We start from the raw sequence: 27,417 nt of genomic DNA on the forward strand, positions 1-27,417 counted from the left end.
CCTCATCAGTGTGATCCGCTCCGATGAACAGCGACACAAGCAGGGATGTATACACCCCCTCCCCATGAGGACTCTTACACCCCTCAAAAATTTCGGTGGATACATCCTATGTACTACTTAGGACCTCGGTTCAGATACCACCACTGGACACTTAAGTTTTACTTATCGAGTGACAACCTACTTAGCAAGAACTTCACCGACTGACCGATGCTAAACCTTGCCGAGAGCAAGAAAGAAAAAGGTATTGTTCAACGGCTGACGAGCAGGTGGCCCTGCAGTCCTGGCCTCCGGTCAGTGTACTTCAGAGCAAATGCCATTGTACTGCTACTTATTTTTGCTCCTGAAGTGCAGTGACCACAGTTCCCCAGCTGAAGTAGGCAAAAAAAAAAGCTTTGTTTTGAAAATATTTAACGATCAATTGCTACTTGTAACGTAAGGACCTGTGGGTTAAATGTCAAGCACAGTTTCGATGTCAGTCCATTATCATAGAACTATGTGATCTCCTCCATTTTATTTGACGTACAAAGGAAGACAATGGCTAGTTGCCGCTCGTATTGTAGACAGCTGCGAGAGAGAAGTCAGGTTGTGTTCCCGGTTTTAGATTTCTGTTATTGTCATACAATGTGGTCTCTGCCAGACTTTAGTTGATGTAAGGTGGCATACATGTTGTGGATTACTTTTAAGAATAGCTCCTCAATGTTTCTTTGCCGTACAGTTAGGAAATGTGATCAGAATACAAATCCGTATGGGTATCTGCACATTCAGTAACTAAAAAACTTAATTACGTGGTAACGTAACCTGGCAGTACAAGATACCCTGAATTATGCACTGTTTGGGTACACATTTTCATAGTTGTAAAATGTTAACACCTCGTCGCTGCAATTTTAGTGCATCAAATAATAAAGCCCTAGACTAAAAACAGAATTATAAAACAAAAATATTATCTTTAACAGAAAGATGACAGTATTTGCATAGTGGTTCCAATTTGAAACGGTGTGCAGAAACCTGACAATGGATTATGGGTGTTTTCTTGGATATTGTAGCAAACCAAGCATGTATGATAAATTCGTGAGCATATGGCGGCGACGAAACATTTTGAGTTATTCACTAGGAGCGGGAGTGACGCTGGCTCTTCTGGTGGCAAACTCCAACATGGTAACCCCATATTAAAAGAAAATCTGGCATTAGTGTCTGCACACTCCTGGTAAAGTGCTTCATCTACAATTGAAATTAAGGATACATGAATTCATGCAATCTTCACCCTTTAGGTATAGAATTACTCTGCAGATTCCCAAGTGGATGATACCCATCATTCCAATACAAAATGGGGCTGTTCTATTTTCATTAGTATGTATCTTGTTCATTTGGAAGTTTTGAAGCCTCCGTGAGATTTAGATGAACTTTCTTCTGCTCTATCTCCCACAGGGCCATGACACAGCTCCCAGCCAGACTGTGCTCTTGCAGAGCCAAGTGAACCCGGCACAGGAACACATCATTTCGTGCTGTTAGATCATTAGATACACTAAATTTGCCGCATTCAACATTTGTGCATCTTTCAGGACTGCACATAAGAGTTTCGTCATGCAAAGGTATAATCATTACATCAAAATCCACATTGGTGAGCTTCTTTATGTGCACACATATCAAGATGTGAAACATTTACAAACATTTAGCCCGAAATGGACTGTTTGCATGCACTGACTGGAAGCAAATCCTGCAGACTCCATATACTATATTGTCACACGGTATTCACATACTCTCTGTAGCATACGTTAGGATGAAGTATCAATACTTGCACATTTATGATATTCTGAACACTCACTAGAGATTAACTTCTTTCATGTAGCAGCACATTAAAAGTATTTTGGTGTACGCCAAGAGGGCAAGTTTTCAGCATCACGTCAGTTAAAAAAAAAAGCGTTCGAGATATCTAGAAAAAAGGTGAACCGCACGAAGTGCGTTCACCCACCATCTCGTATACAAGCTCACCAGTTCAATTTCTCTGCGGCTTTATGAACACCGGTAAAACCCACTAAACAGAAGATTTCTTAATAGAATAATAGAATAAGCAAATTAGTGTGTGCCAGATTTCTGCCACTAACATTCACAAATGTGCCGCTTCCTGGAAGCATGCAACGTGATCTCAAGTTCAGACAATTTGTTCGACTGCTTCTGTGCTCAGGGAAAATGTGCAGCTTTCAATTATACCACAAGAGACTTGCACTCTGCTGCATAGTATACACTTTTTTTTTCTCTTCTTTTATGTACACATGCTGACATGCACAGTTACAGCACCGGCATACCTCATCCTCCTCTTAATAGGCACAGGTGCAATGACGTCACCAATACACTAAATGTGGTGGTGGAAAAAAGCTCATCTGCACAAGGCCATGGGTGCCTCTATGTCATGGGTGCCATTCGGCTGTCTGCTCTCTCCTCTGATGGACAGGCCATGACTGCGGCCACAGGGCCACACTAGCAACACTCAGAGCAGGCCAACTGCACCACGCTTGCACAGACTGAGCAAGAGGAGTGGGGCCTTTATTGTGAGGTTGGGGTGGGGTGAGGTGGGGAAGGTATGCTTTAAGAGCAGGGAAGTTCTCATACAAAAGGGGCAAGAGAGCAGGGGGGAGTGGGAAGGGTGTGATATATATATATTAAAATGCGAATCTTCTGCTGTACATAGAGGAGAGGCAGATAGAGAGTCAATTTGCAAAATAAAATGGCCTATCGCGTATGTACACTGGGGGTTAAGGCGGGCAGGTGGGTAACCCGCCACCTATCCTGGTGGTTCTGTCATTGCTGGCACTTCTGAGGTCACCACAGCTGCCACTTGGGGTGTAGTGGAGGTGGTGGTCACTGCCATGTGGCGACCACGCTTGCCAAACAGGTTTCCCAGGAAGCCGTGCCGGGTCCCGTCGCCCGAGCTGGTGGCTGCTGCCGCTACTGCGCCATCCGGATGCTGGACCGTGTGGGGTGACGACTCCCGGCTCACCGAACTGGCCGCCGAGGACTGGAAGGAGATGGACTGGAGGCGGGGCCCGTTGCCAGCCGCTCTGTCTGCTGCCAGCTCACCATGCCACTGTCCAGAGAACCCGCGCTGCCTCGACGAACTGGCCGCACCGCTGTCTCTGCAAGGTTTAAAGAACAATTGAAGACCTGGCACCAGTAAAAGCTTGACTGCCACCAGTAAAAGCTTGACTGCATGGCATATAAGAAACTCATGATGGCCCTGTTACTGTCGGCCACATGATGCAAGACTGGCACAGTAAAGTACAGGGGGGGGGGGGGGGGGAGCACAACATGAATCGCATGAGAGCATTTCTCATACATGAGTTGTTGCAAAATTGTTAGAGTACAGAATCCTTCATGGCACAATCTTGAGATTGATGCATTATTGCTGTAGTTAATTTACCAGACTCATGAATTCACAATGAGACAAAGGATGTAAACCAGGATGTACAACCGTGTTCAGTGACAACACAACACACTGTCAAGAAGAACGCAGAAAAAAAAGTGGCCTGGCTATTATCTCTAATAAGGTATAGCAACATTTTTTTCCTGTTTGCCACATGCTCCGATATACAGCTACTGATGAGAATGCCAGCCTCTCCGATTACAGAGTGCTGTTTTGAATTCATGCCAAAGAGTTGCATGTCCTACTCACGCTGGTCGTGCAGGTCGAGTAGCGAATTGGAGAGGGCTGACCGCTTGAGGCAGGGGCTCTGGGCCAGTAAGGTGCTGCCGCCTCCATTGCCCTCCCCCGTGGCCTCCATGTCGGCCAGCCCCGAGTCCCGCTGGTCCCAGGGGCTACGCAATGCCTGCTGCTTCTCCAGTTCCCCTTCAATGCGCAGGCTCTCCATCTCATCCATCTGTGCACAGCAATGGTGGCCAAGTGGGCCTCCTTGTATTGTATCCACCAGAATGCCTTTATTTGTGACGGGCACTTTAGCAAAGAAGCAAAACAGCCAATGTTTCCTAAATTTAAAAAATGAAATCTAGAGTATGACAGAATGCCATTTGGTTGGGGCAATACATGATAAATGAAGACATACACCGACGACAAAGCTTAGAACAGTTAATGCTTTATAGGGTTATTAAACATGTGAAATGAAATTCTTGGGATCAATGAGCCATAACCACAATGATTATGGGGCACCCTGTAGTGGGGGACTCCGGATAAATTTTTACTACCTGGTGTTCTTTACCGTGCACTCTATGCACGGCACACAGGTGTTCTTGCATTTCACCCCCATTGAAATGCGGCCACTGCAGCCAGGATTTGATCCTGTGCCCTCGGGCTTCGCAGCGCAACACCAAAGCCACTACGCCACCACAGTGGGTTTCATAGGGTTATGAAGTGTTGACTTTTATGGTCTCGTAGCCTTGTTAGGAGTCATGTCGCTGATACTTCAACATCACCTAACACTTATAAACTACCAATACGATGATCAATCCAGGACCTACCCCAATAGCAGTTGCACCATTTCCCGATGTCCCAATTTCATAAAAAGATCCCATTAATCTGCAACTTCACATTCATCAATGAAAAAGAGCACTGACTGTGAGAATCATGGAGAGTTTTGAACCTGTGCAACTGTGAATCAGTATGCAACATGCCATGAAACCAAACACAGCATGAGAGATGTTCTCTCAACCTCCTCCTCCTTGCTTAGTTTCAATCGGGACCATTAGAGACTGCAGAATGCCATGGAGAGTGGTAAATGTAAAGAATAGAGTCTTACACAGCAAGATACAGGCTGATGTCACGCATGCCAGGTGTCCTTGCAATAATCACAAGATCAGAAGCAATTTGTGCACTTGGGTGGGTTAGCTAGCAGCTTCATGCTTTCGTTTGCGAACTTATTTGCTCTTCGGCTGTTGCATAAACCAACTTCACTGTGGGCGACTTCCACGAATGCTAGTTAGCTCTTGAAGAGCAATAAATGCACTTTCGGTTATTTGATGTGTGTTGTGTTCTGTGCTTGTTCACTGGAGTGCTGTCGAGTGCTCGGGTCTCTGCATTGGCAGGGGAGTTAGTGAAGTTAGCCTGAGCTGGGCATGCCTGAATCGCCCCCGCAAGTTCCAGCAATATCTCTAGCTGTGTTTGTGTTGAGTCTGTATTTAAGGCAACTGGTAGCACTGCTGCCCTATGGTAGCCTATATAATATCTTAAAATACAGTAGACCGATTTTTTGGATGCCCGATAATTTGGACACTTTTAAGGCACCGCCACGTACCTTATAGAGCCAATGTATAAGGATGTCTGAAATTTTGGTTTCATTGGCTGATTTTCTGAACTTCTTGCCGTGACCGCAGGCCCGAAATGGCAATAATCAAAGCCACCACCGCCTTAATTTCGATTATCTCGCAGCAATGAACCAGCGCTCTCGCACACTGATCCGCTAGCAGTCATAGCCACTGCAGCAATGCAAGGCCTAGCTTCTTTGACATTCGCTACAAATCTTCCTGCTGTTCGGTGCCCTGTTTTTCATTGAAAGAATTCACCGGTGTCGGCAACGGTGTCAACTCAGTCCATCATCCTCTCCAATGGCTTCGGTCCACGGAAAGTAGGAAAAAATACGCCGGAAAGTACAGTCATTGTATAATGCCGATTCCCAAAAGTCAGCTTCGCCGCAATTCAGCGGTGTTACGCAGTCACGCATCCCAAGAATGGAAAGGGGCCACTGTCACAGGACACCGTAGCATGCCTAATTAGTGTACTGGCAGACCTTCAGAGCTGTTTCGGACGTGCCTATGGTGATTTGGGGGCAGGAAAAGGCATGCATTCATTTTCTTGGATTGCCCGATTTTTCCGACGTTTTTGTGGCCCTTTGGGAGTCCAAAAAATTGGACGTTGACTGTACTGACAAGGTAGGTAAAAACCATGCCAATATCATAAAAGGCTGACAAGCATTTCAAAGGGAGAGCTGCAAATCAGTTAGCAACTTTGTCAATTGTAAAGGTTGCAAGACCTGGGCATAGAAACAAGGCCTTGAAGGAGGATGTCAAAGGCTTAACTCTTTCCATACCGCACCCACTGGGCATGGTTAGCACTCTATAGATGGTTTAAAACGCCGCTTTCGAGACCTTCCACGCCACTCACGGACATACTGCGCTATTGGACGTGAAGGAGGAGAACTATATTTTTGTTTTCTAAGCAGTTCGCTTTTTTCCCCGCGAGGGGCGATTTTTAAACGCACTCCGAAGTTTCGTGATCGTCAAAGCAGAACTCAAAAATGTCCGGCTCCAGAAACGGCGCGTGTGCTTCGGGAGATCGCAGATATCATGATTCCACTGCCTCTGCTGCTGATCTTATCGATACATCGAATAGCAGCGAGTCAGAGGATGCTGACTTTTCATCAGACTTTGAACCTGAAAGCGACGACGACACAAACCAGCCCAGAACATCTGTGGCCGCAGCCCGGCATGCCGAACTGTAGTGCTTGCAGTTAAATTTTTCTAGCGGAATACCTGTTCAATGAAAAATTTAGATTTTTTCGGAGATAGGGCCTAATAGACGGCAATACATTTTGTATATCTCACAATTTTCGTAACATCTTTTTTCTTAGTACATACTGTGGGGAGCACACGCTGCCACCTTCCCCCGCGGGCGCTCGCCGTCGCTTGCGCACGGAGCGCACGCGGTGGGAGCCGGGCGGACATCTCGTGCGCGCACAGTGGAAGCCGGGGGGACACAGGGGAGATGCAGTTTACCCTCGCTCGCTTCTCGCGACGCGCGTGCCCGTGCGGGAAGAGGGAAAGTATCCGGCGGGCGAGGAGGACATTCCCCTCGTGAAAAGGTAAAAAGGTATAAAAGAGGCAACCCAGAGACCCCCGGGTCTCTGACCTCGCTACACCTACCTGCCCATACGGATTTACCCGCTGCAACCCGTGAGTGACCTCATTTGCGTGACTACCACACGCGACAAGGAAAGCCTATTTTATTACTTATTATACAGTGCGGACTTCCCTCTGCAAGTGTGTTTTATTGCCCACAGCAATAAACATTGTTGAGTTGACTTGCTTGTTGCCTTATTCACCCGAACCCTATGTAGCTGCGATTATATGCACTACGGGTTGGGGAAGACCCCCACAATACAAGCGTGCCTTTACAAACTGTGTTAAATTTTATCCCACAATCTTGATTTTAACAATATATATCTTTTATGACATACATCTCATTAAAAAAATGTTTATGCATGAAAAGTGCATTCATTTTGCTTTCGGTATATGTATTACATTAAATGTTGAGTGCAGTAGTTCCTTCACAAAAAAAAAAAAAAAAAAAAATCTTCCGTAACATACAAAAACATCTATTTTCCCCATGGTCGGGAAAGCGTTAAGGAAAAGCACATGTCGGAAGTAATGGACGGTTTCGAGTTCAGCACAATTAGTGCCATAGTACCATACCCTACCCCAAACACATTTTTACAACCCCCAGTAATGCAAGCCCTTTTGAAATATTTCCGGACACACACATCCTTATCACAGCACAATGTAAAAGCAGGCCACCACAACATTCCTCCCCCGTGTCGTTTCGTGTGTGGTGAATCAGCTTTACATTTCTAGCTGTGACAATTCTGCACACTGTCTCTGCAATGTGACCAAATGGCACGGCACATTCAATGGTGTGTTCATTCAAATGTAGGCCGATAGCTCCTTTTTTAATTCAAAAATGAATTACAAAACTCCTAGGTTGGCTTAGATTTGAGAAATTGTTAGGAACAGTTGGAGCTGGAAAAATGGCATGGAGCTAATGTCAGTGCCAAAAGACAGCACTGTAGCCATTACTATCCACTGCCACAGCCGAACAGTGCTACAGCATATTGTTAGAGCTCACTGTAACAATACAACCTTTTGACTGCAATGAATGTGTGCAGTGCGGGCACAGTCATTGCTTTTTCAGAGCTCGCTTTTGTTGAGACACTGGCATGTGGCATCAGTACATTGATAATAAATGTGATTTGCTTTTTGTGGCAGTTGTTTACTGCTATCTTGGTAGGCTTGGATTGGAGGAAATTTTTTATTTTATTTTTCTGACCTTCAGAATTTGCAGAGTTGGCTCAGAATTGAGGCCGGCCTAGATTCTATTAGATACGGTACATAGAAGAAGACAATAAAGATCATGCTAGTGCCCAAACGCATACTGTACTTTTCATGTGAATGTGAGCTCTCTGCAACATGTACAACACTGACACTGGCCATGTCTATCGCAATTATGTTCTCTGCAAACTGGATATCTGTGGAGTGGACACTTGGCACTCAAAGAGAGCATGTATGCAGAGCTGACGTTCAACAAGCAACACACACACGTGAAACTGATAACTAGGCCTACACTCAAACCTGAGATCAGGAGGCATGCAGAGCCCTACAGCCACGTTTGCGAAATCGTTGCAAACTGAATGAAGCCTGCTTGCCTCAAGAATGGACTCCCTCAGGTCGTCAACAAACTTGCACCGGTCGTGCTCATTCCGAGCATTCAGGGTCATCAATGCCCTGTCGTCCACTCGCTGGGTCAGGCTGATCCCATGCGGGTAATCTGCAGGCAAAGGGGTTAAGCACAGCTAACAAAACACTGAAGCCTTACTACGCGTCTTGGAGCAACGCCTTGCCACTTGCGGTCCACAACACGTACACAGGGGAAATGGGAGGTGCCAACTGCACAAGGTCACGCTGAAGGTTGTACTCACAGGGTGCCTCGAAAAGGGCCACGTTCATGCCGCACAGGGGCAGTGACTGTCGGAAGGCATACTGGACACTGTTTTTCTTCTTGCTGAATATTTTAGTCACCTGGGCAGAGGAGACGTCTTGTCACAGTCCTGGCTATCTTTTGCATGACCCTGCCTGCCACACGCACAACTCAAGCTATACATAGATGGTCAGTGGGAAAATAAAGCTAAACTTGCAAAACGTTAAATCACACACCGAATAAAATATGTACAGTGGAATCTTGTTGATACATACAATCTTCACAGGAACCGGAAAATAAAACGCATAATCTGAAAATCGTATTATCCGAAATACATTGCTCCTGTAAAGCACTGCTCAGTAAGACATTGCTGGGAAAAGAAAAAAAAAAAAAACGCATTTATCCCGAAAAACGTATTATGCAAATTCGTATCAAAGATTCCACAGTAAGGCTTTTATTTGCTATGGTCACATGATCTTCAAGTAATCTTGGGAGTTATTTACAGATACCAACACTAGAAAAGTTCTGCCAATTCCTACATTGTAAGCTCCGTTCTAAAAAATTCATAACCGCCCCAAGCGAAAAATTTTGGGACTTGTTATGGTCAGCTCACAGCAGGTGTGCACAGAAAAAATGCCTTTCGGGAAAATAGTGTGGTAGGATGAAGCATGACAAGTTTGAATGTGTGCTTCGCTAAGGCCTGCCCTTCATGCAATTTAAAAGAGTAAGAATCTCCAGAGCACGCTGTCTAGCAACTACAATGTTTACTTCTCACTGTGTCTTCATGGTGACAAGCAAGGAGAATCTGAAGGACCTAAAGAAAACAAAAAGGACATGTCCTATGTGTCAGTGGACAAAATTAAGCCTATTTCTTTCTGTAGACTATGCTAACCAACATTTTCTTTAAACATAACAAAGTTCTAAGAAGCAACAAAGCTTATTCATATGTTAAATTTGGCATAAGTGTAAAATCAAGCCTATTGCTTTCTGCACCACCCCCCAATGCTAACCAAAATATTTTCTTTACACATAACCAATGCCTCCTTTACTAGATGGCTGCCGCGTCACTGGCTTTCCCATTGGGGCAGCGGTTCCCTTACAATAATAATAATAATAATAATAATAATAATAATAATAATAATAATAATAATAATAATAATAATAATTTTATCCCTACTGCACTTGAGAATTAATCGTATTTAGTGAAAAACTTCACAAATGAGATATAGACAGTTTTATCGGCGAGGAGGAACATGGCCTTGAACCAGCGCGCTACGTCGTTCTCCGCCTTGCACTGGTATGTGCGGATCGCCGTTTCTCCCAGTGGTAGCTTGCAACGGTAGCGATGGTATTACAAATTAGTACGATTTTATTGTGTTCTGTCTGTGATTGCTGCGATGTCAGATGACTCAGGGTTAATGGGCTACTACTGTGCTGTATTCGGTTGCAAACATAACTTTTGGAAGCGACATGAAGTGCACCTTCAGCCATGGCAACTTCGTGGACTCCGCCACCGCGGTTACAGACAAACGTCCGCTTAGGATTGCCAGCATAAACAGAAAGGACTTGATACCGTCAGCTTCGTCACGTGTATGTTCTGGAAATTTTCTTTCCATTGAGCACACTGCGACGAACATGACACCATGATCAAAATCGGATATGAACGGAAGGCGCGTATTCGAGTCGGTCAACTAGTCGAATGGACGAAGTCAACAATTTCTTCGTGCCCGCACATTAAAGTTTATCTGTTCAAATGTGTTCCAAGATTATCATGCTTGGAAACCAAAGTTCTGGTAGAAGTTGGCCGAGGACGTATTACAGTTAAACCTGCTTATAACGAACCTCCATATAACGAATTCCTGGATATAACAAAGTTTTTCTATTTCCCGCCATGACTCCATAGAAGCACATGTATTTGAGACCTCTACGTAACGAAGTGGCAGCGGGAGACCCCCTCGAAATAACTAATTTTCCCTGCCGACAACTTAGAGATTTCGCCCCAAATTTTGTCATTTTCGCACGAGCAGCAACCGGAAGCACCTTCTCCGCCACGACGGAATGCAAAGCGGCGGCGTCACGCTTGGCGCGCTCGAATTGGCGTGCGAGTGTGCGCGAGGCGGGTCTGCATCCTTTGACCGGGCAATCTTACCGCCGCGGGCGCGACCTTTCCCCCTTCCTTCATTCAAACCTGATCCCGCCGCTTGCTGCAGCTGGCCTAGCCCGCCGAGCCGGTACTCTCCTTTTCCAGTTGACGCTGCTGAAGGAAAAAAAAACTTTTTTTTTCAACGCGCTGGCAGCGCTACTCTTTGGTTGATGAGGATGAGTGCTTCGACGAAGAAACGCAAGATATTGACTCTTCAGGACAAAATAGTTACGGAAAACGGGTGCGCGTTACAGAATCGAGTAAATATGGTAAGAGTTTCTTTTTCGAATTTTCGTGCCGAACCTGTATATAACGAAATCCTCTTTATAACGAAGTTTTTGTGGAATTTGCCAATTTCGTTATATCCAGGTTTAACTGTATTACGATTCTGAATCTCGCTGGCAAGCTGTCTGGCCGATGTTTTGCATTGCGCGCTGTATTACTTCAGAGAATAAAATAGCTGTTGCAGAGAGTAGTTTGTTAGTTTTTCAGCTTTCCTAACACAGAGCAGTGCCTGAGAAAGGGCACCTCGCTGACTTACACGAGTGCGCATATAACTGCACTCGTGAGGAAACTCGTGCAGGAAAGCTACCAAGACTTATTTCCTCAATGCTTCATTAGTTACCTTCATTGGGATGCAAGCTGGTGCGTCACACGGCATGGTACACGGAGACATGTGTGATTGTGGTCACCTGAGTGACATCTTAATAGAAGGTAAAGGCTAGACATGCAATGATAACACAATGCTCGTATATTAAGTGTTGACAACGTTCAGACTTGACTTGCTTACTATGTATTTCGATCACGGGTAGAGTTGTGGCAGTGCTTTAGGGCCTGGCCCCGTTTGATATTGCGGCTATATCGAAGCCCAACGCTTAGTAACGACACGCTAATAACTTTCCCAATCATAAAAACTTGTTCTCAGGCAAACCTCTCAGGCAAATGTGAAGAATTGCAACTCGTCGTCAGCGCACATCCGCTGTACACCTTCCAGCTTGATCCCACATACCAGCATGGCGGTGTAATACGCCGGACGATACACAGCGCTGTGATCGCAAAAATGGCAGTGCACTCGATGAAACAGTCTATAGCTGCCAACTTTTTTTGAGCAGAAGATATCAGTGAACATGTCAAAGTGCATGCCAGCCACACTCACCAGCAAAAGGTCATTGAAGAGAAACACTTCGCGCTGATGAACACCGGGGCGCTCTTTCTTATGAACATCATAGACCTCGTAGAGACGACAGTAGCACACCAGACGACGATGGGCAAGAGCCAAGTTCTGCACACAAAGCCACCACCATCCGTTGAAGCATAGCCAGAACAGTTGGGCTTGAGGACAAGTGCGACAGCTTACATACCCGCCAACCTAGCAACATGAAAATTTGAGAAACCGCTGCTGCGCAAAGATTCCACCCCCCCCCCCCCCCCAAAAAAAATGTTTTTCCACCATGTGAAACGCTTACATTACAGGCGCACGTGGTACACAATCCATACTTGTCACTTTTCCACGAAGTGACAAAGCACGGAAACTCAGTCGTGTATGATATTAGAAATACTTGCTTGTACTTTTTGGCTTCTGAAAGTGCCATCGATCGTTTCCAACTAAACTCGACGACCTGACAAGGCCAACTGAAACCTAGGAACACACGATCATTTAATGACTGGATTGCTAAAAACAAGCGAACCAGCCTGTAACGAGCCAATCTGGAAAATCCAATATGGCGGTGCCCGTCATTTACTCGCATTCATGGTAGTGCCGGCGGCCGCTACTTCGATTCAAGGTGCATGCTGGTGACTAACTGCTTCCGCGCTGCTTTCCCACATGGTTATAGTACAGAGCGTAATAGGATTGCCGTGCTGTGCTGTGGCAGCCACTCTCCGGGAGATTTGGCAGGTATGAGCTTATATACAATGAAAGGTGTTTTATATGTGACTGCATGCGTCAAGAGGCTGCGTTCCGAGCTTTTCTCTTCCAAGAGAATGTGCTACGCTTCAAATGCTGGTTTACAGAAAGAATGTGCTGCGAGATTTCCATTACTGCATACCAGTGTTGTACACGTTCCTCTAAAACGGGAAGGAAAGCTCGTTCCTCCTTCCTTCCCAATCTTGGAACGAGTTCACATTACACTTCTAACATTGGAATACGTCGTTACATTAACGTTACATTTGATTTTTAAAAATTAAAATATGGTGTTGAATAATCCCGCGGCAAAATAAAGTGAGCAATCTAAAACTCACATCAAACTACCTATATTATATGAAGTTGAACATCGCCGGTGGCAGATTATCTGGAGATAAAAAGAATCCAAAGAAATGCTCCTAAACGAATTCTTTTGCAGGCAGCACCGGACATACTCCAGATTTGTCTAACCTGCAACTTTGGTGCTCATCTAATACAAGTACAACACATACGGCACTTTCTACTTCGGTCTTCAAATGCGCAGTCAGGATACTGTGCTTCAGATCTGCAAATAGAAAGTTGCTCCCATGCACCAATATCCTCCCGAGACCCGGACACAACTTGACATAATCGCTCTTCAAGGTGGTTTTTATTGCCTACTGTTATGTCATGAACTTGAAAAACAATTTTTTAAATTTGAATACCACAGATAGATGCCAAAAGCTCCGTCTCCATGTACATGAAAAAAAAATGACTATCTCCGTTATCTCCTCATGTTAGCTGTGGTAAAAACTACATTTCATTGTTTAAACGCTGCGGTGAAGATGGAACTACGTGTAGTACATTGCCATATTGCTGCCGCGTCCAGTATTTTCACGCAATCTCGGTGACTTCGAAACACGCCTCAAAGTCTTTCGGCCGTTTGGGATGACAGAGAGGTCTAGACCAATTTATTGTCAAATTTCTTGAACGCGGATGACAAGAATATGAGTAAACCACTTCTTTAGAGTGACACATGCACCGTACTTCACACCCAGAGAGAATATTTCAAGGGAGAGAAAGAAAGGGTTAAGGAATGGGCACTTGAAGACTATAGCATCTAAATTCTGGTGCAGAATCTTGAGGTACTAGCCGCAGTTTCTTTTTCTTGTCTAACTTACAATGAATGCTCAAATTTACACTTAGGGCACCATGACTGTACTTATAGGCAGAGAAGGAATGAAGCAGTACCCCACCACCTAAGTGTTATTCTTGTCAAAAATTCCAACCCCAGACAATTTTCACTTCCTCGCACAATCTCTCTCCCTCACACACACACACACATGCACACACCATGTGCATGTATCCACACAAACAAACAAAACTCCAGCCAACCAACAAAAACAGGGACACAGCAGGATGTGTGCCTGCCCTCTGTCCACAAACCATGGAACGCCATGTAGCACATGTCTAGCTCCAACTGAAAATGTTATAGCTGACAAATGTGGCACCACTGAAAGTCACACTGCAAGTGAACCGAGTTCTGCAATCATACCAGTTGCTAAACTCCCAATAAGCCCCATGTTTCAATATGCAGAGAGTAATTGGCGAACAATGCACATTGCCTGCTGATTATTTTTTCACCCATGCACAACAAAACTAAATATCAAGTGACACTTTTGAGCACAACAATAAAATAAGACCCTGGAATACACTGTAATCAAAGCCAAATAGGCAGTACTTTCAATTGGCACCTTTTAAAGGTCTTCTCACTGGGTTTGGCCATTTTTAACAAACAAGCTTAGCATATACATTCTGCACAGCCAATCGTGTCTGCAAAGTATTACGGCACTGCGAAAACCTCTGAAATTTCAAAGCAAAGGCTGCGCTCCTTCACTCTCGAGGCAGCGAGCTGTCAGCTAAAGAACCCCCCCAAGGCCACATGCACACATTCTTCTTCGCAATGCCTGTTTCGTCATGCACCATGACCAATCATCCAATGCAGAAGGCACAATGCCACAAGAAAAGAGGTGGGGCTTTTGCTACAGTACACTGCTCGGCTCCAGTGCAGGAGAAGGCACGGAAGGAACAACACTGGGGAGAACTGCTAGAGGCAGAGACAGGGAGTGTCTCCCATTGGCAGTGACGCTCCCCTTCTGGTGGCATGATAACAAGACAGCTAATCTCCTCCAATAATGAACAGATTTGAAAAATTAGTTCGGCGGAACTCTTCCGAGACGGCACTCTACAGCTTTCAGTGTATATAACCATAATTTGCAATGGGGCCTGGTGAGGGGCCCTTTAATGTAAAGAATTCTTTGTTGTACATCAAGCACTTTGCAGTAGGCAGGCTGTTCCTGTCGTGCCTCATACCAGGCCTCTTCGATAAACAAGTTTACGTCTCCTATGGTCGGATTGAACCAGGGTCCCCTAGCAGAAGAGCCCCCAAGATTTATCCCATAGGCCACAGATGCATCTATACTTCTCTTATGCGAATGGCAACTAGTGCTTCGAGACGACTGGAGTGTCCGTGACGTTGCATAGCAACAATTTTCCTAAAAAAGCGACAGCACATGAGTACCTGGGCCCGAGAATAACCGTCAATCTTACGACTATCCTTTATGTGCGTCACATAACAAGTTGCTTAAAAAAGCAAGAGCGCACTCTTGTGGCAGCTGACACTTGAGACATCGTGACACTGCACCACCTTCGGGATTGGCCCACTTTCTCCAGACCTTCCCTTGTGGCAGCTCGAGCTTTGAGACTCAATGGGACACTTGCATTGCCTTCGAAATCAGCCATGGTTGTAAAGAAACAGGCTGTAACGCTTTTTCGATGGAGTAATACAGTCGAGCTCACTTATAACGAACCTGAGCGTCACACGGCGTCCGTTCGTTATATCCTGAAGTTCGTAGTAAGTGGACCACAGCTAAATAATAATAATAATAATAATAATAATAATAATAATAATAATAATAATAATAATAATAATAATAATAAAGTGCTAAACATTAATTTTTTTCTTTTTGCAAAAAAGTCCGTGATGCTCGTCTGTTTCTACAGTGCACATCCGATGAGGGTGGTAAAATATTTAAAGCGGAAGCATGTTCTTCGCCGAGGTGCTTGGCATAGACAAGTTGCCTGAGACCCTCGATGTAGCCCATTGCTACAGGCGCGCTTATGAGTGCCGACTCTGAAGTTTCATCGTAATCCCTTCATCCGCGTCACTCTCGGCCCGTACTTCACGAACGATGACTCGTCTGTGCACGGTTTCACAATGTCAGTGTCTTCACCAGCAGGAATAAAATCATCCCAGCCAATGTCATGGCCCCTCATGTCGGAGTTGACGACGCGCTGCCACAAATCGCTGCCGGACTGAACCTCTTCGGAAGCATCAGGCTCGCCATCAGATACTAAGTCGACGAAGCCAGCCTTGCGGAAACAGTTCTGCATGCAAGCGGGCGTCACCTCTGCCCAGGCCGCCTTCACCATCTCAACGGCTGAATACAGTTAAACTCGAAGCAGCAAGTTGGCGGCCGGGCGGTCAACAGTGATGAGCAAGCGCTCCACAATGCGGCGCCAATATGAAGCCTTAAAGGCATGTATTATGCCTAAATCAAGCGGCTGCACTTTCGAAGTCGTTTTGGGCGGCAGGAAAAGTTGAGTCACTGCCATCATGAGAAGTTAGAACGTGGTGCGCTGAGCATTTAAGCACAAATAGCACGCGCCTGCCTTGCCTCTACATGTTGCGGTCAAACCCGCCCAGCCACTCTGCAAATAAATCACGCGTCACCCATGCCTTCGCATTGTGCCTGTAGCGCAGGGGCACATAGTTCCGAAAACAACGCAGCTACCCCCGAAGCCTTGCTGCCTGGCGGGCACGGTTGCTCGGGCGGCACGGAGACAGTGCGTGTTGGCTGGGAGAGGGTGTGCCTGCGGGGTGACGGTAGCTTGCTTGAGAGGGGCACGAAACAGGTAGTTCAGCTGCGAGGAGGCTCAGGAAAACAGTCGGCGCGCACGAAGGTGTCGGAAGCCGTCGTTATATCTCGCATCACGGCACCGGGTTTACGCTGTCAGTTTGCTGTAACTGATCGGCAGAGCTCAAAGACGTTCGTTGTACGTGCGACTTTGTGCCATTGAAATAATGTATATTTTGATGGTCGCGCGAGTTTTGTTCATTTTAAGCGCAAGTTCGTCTTAAGTGGGGACGTTATATGTGGGCTCGACTGTATCGAAGCCATCTATGCAGTTGCAGTCACTGCCTTGCTGCTGTAATGACACGCCCAGTTGCTTGCATTACACAATCATGCTGGTCCATTTGGTAATACTCTGCAGAACGACAAAACGGAGTTGGATAGCCAGCTACCTGAAAAATGCTTCATACAGCGTAGATTATCACGGTGCAAGGGACCTGTATATTTTTTCTGTCAAATTAGCCATTTCAAGCCCAATTTAGTAGGCTATGGGTGATGACGAGTGTTATCTTGTCACTAGCTGGTGTGGCACGTCAGTCAAAACTCCCCACAGAAAGAAAGTACCCACGCATACCCATATCACAAAACAGAGTTCGGTAACTGGTATGAAGGATCAACCCACCGGTCGCTTTCCAACAATGGACTGCTGCACCTTGAGCACCTGGCTGACATGATCGGAACCAGGCCGGAATGGGTGCACCTTGATGCGCTCATAGATGCCTGCCAGCATGTCCCGGTCCAGGTCCCGGCCTTCGTCCACCCCTCGCAGGTTACGGACGTAGTCTTCCAGCTTCATGCGCTTGTCGGCTTTCACCGAGGGCGTGTGTAAGTCAGTGTTCAGTAGCACCACTGAGAAGGCCAGGACAAAGAGAGTATCGGGACTGGCCAGCTTGGCCACAACATCCGGGTTGCAGCGTGCGTACCGCTGGCTGAACACCTCGACTAGCCGCTCAATCTTCTGGGCCTCCCCTGGTAACAAGAAGTGGCTCTGGAAACGCCGGAGGGCCAGGTCCACCTGTGGCAATGGTCAGTACAGACAATTCCTTCACTTTAACTCATACAAAAAGATCACAGCATAAAAGCAATGCTAACCTTGCACATACACAAACTTAAAACCTAAAGAAAATATTATGGCGACAAGCAACCACGTAGACCAGTAAAGTCTCAGGCTCTCGCGGGAGAGGAAAAAAACCGACACCCGATCTCTTAGCGTAGCATTTTCAATTTGTCTCGGAACGGTAGCGCCCGTGCAGGTGCGTGCCAGCCGCTCGTGCCTCGTGCAGACGCGAGCGTCAACGTAATTATCATGCGACGCCGATGCTGCTGCCGCTACAATATAAAAGAAATCAGTATTTCCACATAATACTGTATACAGTGGAACCTCGTTAATACGATCTTCACGGTAACCGGAAAATAAAGTATCTTCCGAAAATCGTATCATCCAACATATTATCCAAACAAATTGTATTATCGGGAAAAGAAAAAGAAAAAACGTATTATCCCGAAAAACGTATTACACAGAATTGTATCAACGAGGTTTCACTGTATACTATATAATACTAAGGAAAAGCCAAGTGATACAATAGTTTTTCGTGTTAGTTATTATTACTGACTGGCATGTCAAGAACCTGAAAAACCCATAATTTTCTCAAATACCACCGCTTGGTACACAAAGCAGCATTTCAATGTACGTGGAAAGTCAGTCTCCACTAGTACATAGTAAAAGTCCCCTTTTTTACACCTATATACAAAGTGATGAAGATGCAAGAACACGCGGTGGATTACGTCCATGCTGCATCCTGGACTGCAACATCAACTCATGAAACTGAATACATACAACAAGGGCCCTTTTCCTCATACGTGACAGTACAACAAACTCGTACCAATCGGCAGTGATTTTTTTGAAGACTGGTGGCAACAATTAAACCACTGACATAAGGATCTGCTTCAAATCTGGGGTGAACCAATTTTTTAATTGGTTCTCACTTTATTTTAAAAAGATATTAAAGACAATATCCATTTTAGTGAGCAACAGATCTCAAGGGTGTCTCAGGCTCTCAAATTGCTAAGCATAAGCAGCAATGCAGAATTTGTCAAAGCTTGAAATTTTAATAATAGAGCTTTGACAAGGCAGGGATGCAAGTTACACTCGTTTTTGTTTTTATAATTTTCCCTAAATTTAATTATCTCTTAAAAAGAAAAAGTGGTTTAATCCTCACATATACAGCTGGAACAAAGAATGTTGTACTCGTGGTCTGTTACCCGTAACGCATGTGCACTTGAACATAACTTTTAACGAAACCTTCCACTACACACTTAGAAGCTTCGAGTTGCGTACTAGATGATGGCAAAGGCACTTGCCTGCATTCCGGCGAAGTCCAGCTCTTCGACAAAGCACTCAAGCACACGGGCATTGAACGGACCCTGCAGGTCACCCAGGTACTCGCCAATGCGCATCTTGCTCAGGCCCTTGCGCGAGATGAGGAATCTGGCTACGGCTCGAGGGCAGGGGTCCAGGAAGCCGCGCTCCACCAGATAACGGATGCCCTTTTCAGGCCGCTTATTGAACAGGTTCAGCCCCACCCGGTACTGGCGCTTGCGCTGCGCCTCGCTCCCCTGGGAATGAGCAGCATGAGATGGGAATTGAATCTGCTGCAACCAGATAGTGCAGGGGAGCCAGAGTTTCACTCATCAAACTTCGCCTATCAATGCTTTCTCAAGGTGAGAATACTTGTTTTATGGTTGGCAACTTAAACTGGCCCCTACAAGTAAGGAGATGCACAAATCACACAAGCCACAAACAATGTTTAAGTCAACCATTATACAGGTGGTCTGTGTTGATTCACAGCTCTGGGTCACATGGCACAATTTCTCAGGGTTCCTGACGTCTTCCCGATGACACAAACGGCGAAATTGGCAATTTCCTTTGTTATATTGAAATTCTGCCTTTTATGCAAAACAAGTACAATCACCGATAGATTTTAACAGTGAAGCTGTTTAGCTGAAGGTAGTCCGGTGGTGTACGCCCGAAATGTGAGCCGATCCTGGAGGTAGTGCAGAAAGGGTCCAAGCGCAATGGCACACACCCCTGTGAACTAGTGAAGCTGTTTAAGCTCGAGGATGGTCCGTTGAGTGTATGCCGCAAAACCTCCGCCTGGCGATGAGGTCACCATGCATCGCCTAGCAATGCTTCGCGCCAGCTGCGTAAGCCGTGAGGTCATCCCACGCGCCGCATCGCTTCGCCTTAGCTTTGCAGAGCAATGACGTCACCGCACCATGCGGAGTGGTTGCCGCGGCTGTGCAGAGGCGGAGCTAGGTCGTGACGTCACTGCGCCGACCCACGGGATATATAGCTCCGCGTCGCCGCCGCGGCCACACAAAACCCCGCCGTCTCTGCACCGAGCACATCGCCGCGAAGATGGGGCGGCCGAAAAAGAGTCACTCCCGTAGAGGAGGAAGCACAGCGCGAAAGCCGCCGCGTTGTTACTCGAGAGCGAGTGAGAAGACTTCGCTGCGATCCTGAATATCGCACCGCCAAAACGTTGGCGATTCGCAGAATATCTGGAGTTACGAGCCCATGAAACCGAGCAAAAGCGTTCCGAGCGTTCAGAAGCGTCCCGATACTTTAGTGACCCTAGTGTTTGTTGCTCCTTGGGCTGTCGATGATTCCGGGGTGATCTTGCGCAAAACCGTGACCGAGTCTTGAAGCATAACCTCGCAAAAACTTGCCTGAACCGAGATAAAGCTAAGTGAACCAGCTTCGCTGTTTGCCGTCTTCCCACCACTAGTGTGAAGCTGCCCCCATTTTTGTTTCTTAGAAAGAAGGGGCCACAAGGTTTCCCGAATTAACGGGCAAACGCAAAAATCAAATTTCAATGTGAAATTCATTTTGTTGAATTTGAGTCGGTGACGAAAGATACACAATTTCATGCAGTGCCGACATCGGTGGAACAAAGCAAAGCCAGCCACGCTTTTGCCTCTACTCTGCTCCCGCAGCCAGTCACGAAAAGAGTCACGAAAACTCACGAAACTTAGACAATCACGAAAAGAGTCGGCAGCAGGGAGCGAATGCTTCGGCCGCCTTTCGCTTCAAACACTCGCATTTCCAAAATCTCCAGTTAAATTAAAAATGAAATTCTGGGGTTTGAAGTACCAATACCATGATATGATTATAAGGCACCCCATAGTGGGAGACTATGGGTTAAATTTGACCACCTGGGGTTCTTTAATGTGCCCCCAAAGTACGATACAGCATAGACCACTTATAACGTAACCGCTTATATTGCAGGACCGGATATAATACAGTCTTTTCAGGCTCCAGTTAATTTTCCCATAGCACTATGTATACGCGTATCGCTTATAGTACAGTTGCGCGACACGAAATACCGGTTACAGTGCGGCTGCCTCGAAGTTCGGCAGTCAACCTAGACGGCAAATGCCCCCCTCAAGCCACAAATATCGTATTTACTCGAATCTAACGCGCACTTTTTTTCCGATAAAACAGGTCCAGAAATTGCGTGCGCGTTAGAATCGAGTACAACCCTAAATCTGCGTTACCATATAGCCGTCAGCATTTCAAAATGGCCGCCTCGCACGCACGTCGAGCCTAGCTACTCTCGAGCCTAGCTACCGTAGCTTCCTCCATGTGCTGCTGACACGTGCTTAGGCAATAGTCTACCGTCAGTCTTCACGTTCTGTGTCTGTTCTATCAGCATGAAGTACAAAGTTCATCATGATGCCGCATTTAAAAGGAAAGTGATCATGTGTGCGGAGATGGACGGAAATCGGGCCGCATCACGGGCGTTCGGAAAATCCGAAACTTGCGTTCGGGACTGGCACAAACAGAAGGAGAGGATTTTCGCCAGCAAAGCAATGCGTAACGGTTTCAGTGGACTGAAGCAGGACGTAATCTGCGACGATCCACTTCGGCGATACGATCGCTTTGGCCCTATCTTGAAAGCAATATGCGATGGGGAAAGTCCGCCGCGCGCCGTATTTTCGCCACTATAGGTCGCATCGAAGTGAGAGGCATGATAGCACGAAGGTCGATTCGCTCGCCGTGTTTCGTCACTCGAGCGTTTTGACAGTTCGTTTACGCGGTCAAGAAGCGAGATGTGTTCATGTTTGCTGGTGCGCGCACGACACCGTGCTTGTTAATTTATTTAGTAAGCGAATATGGAACCTAGAGCACGGTGACAGCGACGGTAGAAATGCGCCTGGAGTGTCCATTATCGCAATAAAATAGTTGTTTAGGTTATAGTGCGGTACCGCTTATAGTGCGGATATTCGCGACTCCGGCGACTTACGTTATAAGCGGTCTACACTGTACACAGGTGTTTTTGCATTTCGCCCCCATCAAAATGCAGCCGCCGCGGCTAGGATTCGATTTCGCAACCTCGGGCTTAACAGTGCAGAATCTCCAGTACTAAACAAGCGGGAGGACAGAGCACATGATGCCATGCCTGCTCGGCAGGCCCACTTTTTGTGCACGCAGCAGATTACGTCACGACCTGGGCTCTGCAGGTCACCTCAACCGAGGCCACCTAGAGGCCAAGGCCTTCAGATCTATTGTCTGAAATTGTTAATCAAGTTTTTTCCTCCTCTAAAACAGGGCACGCAGGCCATGCTGCTGACAGCCATGCGCAGCCACGGCGGTGCTAGAAAAGGAGACTATGTGACAACCTGCCCCCACTTCTTCCCCCCTTCCCTCATGCATGCTTGATCGCATTACCGCGAGCTAAGTCCCCCACCCCCCCTCCCTTTTTTTTTGCCCGCGCAGGAAGACAAGTCATAAAGGAACCATCCTTCGCGGCTCACCCTCGAACGCTTTCACTCACACCCAAAGAATAAGTGTGCCGGGAGCGATAATATTTTATTGCACTTGAAGTTTATACGGAACATCACGTTGCTCTGCTTCTCATCGTTGTGCAGCGTGCGATTTGTGAGGCGAGATAAGTTAGCAAGCAGCCATTTGTAATTCAGCCATTTGACCACCTGTGTATGTGGAAGTTTCCATTTCTTGCCTCTGTATTGCTTCGTGGCAGCAGTAAAATTTGCTTACATTAAAATCGTGTATAAACACACTTCATTATATTGAGGTTCTAAATGCATTGTGTTTTATGGAAAAGAAGCTACAAAATGTTAAATACTTCGTTATTTAGAGAATTTCGTTATACATTGAAGTTTGCTATATCGAGGTTTAACTGTACTACATTTCCTTAAGCCACACACAAAAGCATCTTAAAGGGCCCCTATCCAGGTATGGCCATTTTGAGCTGACAAGCGCAGTGCATACAATGCGTGCTAACCATCGTGTCTGCTAAGTATTACATTGCTATGCGCCATGGAAAGAGCTGAAATTTCAAACCAAATGTCATTTGGCTTTCTCCTCGCGGGCACCACGCTCCAAGCCGGAGGGCTGAGTATAAGCACAAGTGCGCCTACGTACATGTCTATGCTGTCACGTCGCTCATAGTGACACGCGACTTCGAGAAGTATTCAAGGCAACGTCTGTTTTGTATAATCTGTTGCTTCATTAAAGTACAGTAATCTCTCATAATAACGAAATCGCTTTACTCAAAATACTGCTTTATTCTAAATTTCTTACGGTCCCGACCCAAACGCATGCATTTTAAGCCGCATTACCCGAAGCACACAAAGAGCTTGACCCGCTTAGAGCGAAGTGGCGAGCGGAGGCATCGCCGCCGCCAAGCGGCGGTGACCCTTTTGAGCATGCAGTGTCAACTTAATACCGCCGACGAATTAGTCTCATGCAGGCACAGAACAGGCCACAAAAGTAACAAACCCACGACCTATGACCGCCTAGTTACGGGTACCAAGAGAGTAACGAGTGCTCCCATCTGTTTACTGCAGAGCGAACGGAAGCTGTCAAATTCTATGGTGCAGCGCGCCTGAAACGTTAATCTCGCTCGCAATCGCATTGCTGGTGTCCCCCGTGATAGAATCGACATGAAAATGAAGTCTGCCTGACATTTTGCGATGCCAGAAAACCGTGGTCTCTTGGATGCCGAAAAGTGGCCAAAAGACCGCGGGCTGACTTGCATCGTAGCATTCCATGGGGTGCGCTAAATAAGCAAAGTTTTACCGCTCTAAAGAGCACTTCTGGCACTGAAACATGCCGAAAAGCACAAAAGAAGTGTCCCTCCAATTATAAGTTCCATGTTCGACGCGAGGAGCTACGTTAACAAATCGGGAAGACGACTTTGGGAAAGCCGATGTAGAAATTTGCTCGCTGCTCGCCATAAACGGCCTGCATTGCAATAAAACACCGCCCCTAGCTTCGTTGCACTTTTCACGGTGCAAATCTACCGATAACTTGCAGAAAATACAGAAAATGCAAGCGTCGCCAGCTGTGAGTCAGGCTGCCAACATGGCGGGTCAACGCAAGCTGGTGTTTCCCCCGCGATTTTCTTGAGCCAGTCATGCTCGATTTGTGCTATCCGACTTCAGACAAACGGTCGAAATGCTTGGTAGGGTCATTGAATTTTGTTCCTAGACATTTGTCAATGGGGCGGACGCGACGGTGTGCAAACACCGACACTCGAACCGTAGAATTAGCACAGTGTCGTCGACAACGGTGTACTGAAAAACTCCCCTTGGTGAAGTGCCAACTATGGTGCAGACGCGGAAGTACCTATGCCTGCTGCGAAATAAGGTTAAATGCATGAGCAGCCACAGCCTCGTGCAATGCTTGGTCAAATTAGAGCAGGGGTTGCTCGTGCCCAGTAAGAACTTGAAACAATCAAAACTCACTGCCTTTTTTGCACCTGAATAAAGTTTTGCTTCACTGAATACATTGTATTTTGACTTCCTCACAGTTGTGGCACAATTAAAGCTCAACTGCTTTAGCTTTTCTCGAGTGGTCGCTTAGATCGAATTACTGCTTATAACAAATCTTTTCGCCGTCCTGCTGACTTCTTATATCAAGGGATTACTGTATAGAGAAATAATAAAACCTACAAACCGTTTGTGTGTATTTGTTTTATATTGTATCAAGAGATGTACTTCCGTTTCGTCTGCTTGTTCCCATGTCGTGCAGTTGTGCGCGCAGACAACAAAACTCATTTTCTACCGTGTTCCAGCGCACGATCATGCTCTGTGATCCGCGTGGGTCTGCCTCAGTGTTCATGTAGCACTGACTTTAACTGGTAGCAGGTGTTCACGTGCACAGCGCGCATAACGACACAAACGCAACAGCTTATGCGCGACACCATCAGCGGAAGTGCACCACGCAGCAAAAAAGGAAGAGAAGAAAAAAAAGAATATATATATATATATATATATAAGGAAAGAAGACGAGGCCAGGCCGGTGATGTATGTGTCACGCGATCTTCCAGCTCCAGTATGGGACAACGAAGGGAAGGACTTTTGCTTGCGGAGGCTATATGGGGCAAGTGGAGAGAGTGTCTATGTTGGCGGTGAAGCTCACCTCCTGAAATCATAGGTTCGTGACACTGAAACATTTCTATCTCAGCTATTAATGAACCAATTTGAAAAAGTATTGCGGTAGAACACTCCCTAGAGGGCACATACCAACTTCCAGCATATAACCAAAATTTGCTACATGGCCTGGTGAGGGGCCCTTCAAAAACCTGTTTGTCATATGAAAGATGCTGCTTAAGTAATATTAAAACCTTCTCAACTTTTTAAATATTCTAGATAGCACGAGCTTACAAGTAACAAAATATTAACATAGAGATTAAAAACTGATCCAATAAAAAAAGCTTTTGTCGCCACCCAGGAGAAACACGCAGGCAGCCAGCACGTGCAAACCGATTTTCTTTTAAAAAGAAAATCTTTGCCTCTTCTTTCGACTTTTCACTGCAGCTGTCGCTGTCTTGCACACCACATTGGGAGGTGGTTCAGAGAGTGCATATACATGGCATTGTTACAATGCCCTCTGGAGCTCCCTGGGCGTTGCCACAATACCCTCTCGACGGCTGTAATTATCTGCGACTCTCCACAAAAGCATCACAGAAACTGCAGCGCTTACTTTTGTACAAATGTGCAATAGTCCAGAGGGAAGGTAGATAGAACGGTAGAGAAGAGGTAGGGAGAGGAGGCAGAGAATGGGTAGAACCGACATAGCCACAAAACGAGCGAAAAGCCTTGCCACTCTTCGCACGCAACTCGCATATATGTGGGGAGGGCACGAGGGGGAAAGGAGATACAAGAAGGTAAGGAAACGCTACTACTAGACACTGCCAGCAGTTGCAGATATTATGGACAAATTTAAGTTTAACCTATTGAGGGTCAATGCCGTAAATACACGGCATTTCGAACAAGTCCCAAATGATCAATGACGTATATTTACAGCACCGTCTGTATGTTTGAAAAACACAGATTTTTCCATTTTTTGTTGCCCAGCAAGTGCTGCCACCCTGAGTGGATACAGGTTAATTTTTTTTATTTTTTTTTTTGTGCCACAGTTTCCTGGTTTTCATTCCACTGCTTTTTTTAAAAAAGACCAGCATTTCAGCAACCACTCGTGCAACCACACGTGTCACGGCGATTAGTTTCAGTTTTGTCTCGTGGGCTGTTTCCGTTCGTTCCACTTTTATCTGGTTTCTAATCTCTCAAAGGGTCACTGCTAGGGGCTCACTTGTCTGTTGCTCACAGATGTGCAATTACATCTGTTCACAGGCGGGCGCTGGTATATACAAATGATGCCGCCATATACAAACGACACTGCCATGCCCCACTTTCTTTTCTCGAGACTCAGCTAGCGAAAACTGATTGCTCTTAGTTGGTGACAGAACAAAGGATTACTGCAAGTTTCAGACTCGTTTGGTTCTTCTGATGGGCGCACAACGAAAGAGTTTTCTTGTGTGCGCTCACATACATGGTTCAATTACGCTATGGTCGTGCACGCCGTTTGCTCTGCTGCAAATGAGTCGAGCGGCGATCCCTCCGATGCATACTACTACCTAAGTGCCGATATATTTATTTCAATGTATCTTTTTTTTTAAATTCTTATTAGTATTTATGGAAGCCCATCTGTATTCATGAATATGCAATGCATGTTTACCTACGGGAAATATTTTTTGACACTTTATGGTCACTTTAAAATGCCTAGTGGTCAAAATTAAAACAGAGCCTGCCACTGCCGCATGCCTCATAATCAGATTGTAAGCTTGGAACGTAAAGCCCCATTATTTAATTAATTATTAGCACTTCTGCCATGATGTAACAACGCCTCAAGCAAACATGTCTCACTGTGCTCTGTGTACTATGTAGACAAACACAAGAGGTGGACGCAAGCATTGCACTAAATGCTGAAGAACTTGAGCATTCACCGTAAACATCATCGCCAATTATTGTCAATCAATGCAAACAGCACAGAAAGCATCGCTTACATCGATTTCCACAGAGCATCAGACCTGCATAATTTTTTTTTCTTTTCTTTCTTTTGACAGTGTAAAACAACACTCAAGTTCATAAAAAACTGAACAGTAGAGGCATGTGGGCTACCAACCTTAGAGCCCAAGGAGTCCTTGGGACTACCCGGACCCTGATGTGGGTAGAGCAGAAGCACGTCGGAGGCGGGTGGTGAACACGAGTAGGCCGGGCAGTCCACACTGTCCTCACTGTTTTCTGAAATGTTGCTGAGCCGCTTGTCCTCCGGCCTAGCTGAGGGCAGCGTAGGCTGGCCACTACCATTGGCCGGGGCTGTAGCCGCTGCTGCTTGGGTTGCCGAAGCCTGGCA

At 46.1% G+C, this 27,417-nt stretch overlaps 1 protein-coding gene across 1 annotated transcript; it reads right to left on the minus strand.

Moving 5' to 3' along the window:
• Positions 1 to 1,613: 1,613 nt before the first annotated feature.
• Positions 1,614 to 27,417, minus strand: LOC119434555 (IQ motif and SEC7 domain-containing protein 1; the record flags this gene model as incomplete). The annotated part of the gene is made up of 9 exons (XM_037701695.2): positions 1,614 to 3,028; positions 3,076 to 3,131; positions 3,668 to 3,872; positions 8,421 to 8,542; positions 8,694 to 8,793; positions 11,992 to 12,117; positions 17,314 to 17,706; positions 19,053 to 19,307; positions 27,187 to 27,417. Coding segments are annotated over 9 exons (1,737 nt in total), but the record flags the coding sequence as incomplete, so codon positions are not given.

This window comes from Dermacentor silvarum, unplaced genomic scaffold (genome assembly GCF_013339745.2).
Source record: "Dermacentor silvarum isolate Dsil-2018 unplaced genomic scaffold, BIME_Dsil_1.4 Seq12764, whole genome shotgun sequence".
In the NCBI taxonomy this organism is placed as follows: Eukaryota; Metazoa; Arthropoda; class Arachnida; order Ixodida; family Ixodidae; genus Dermacentor; species Dermacentor silvarum.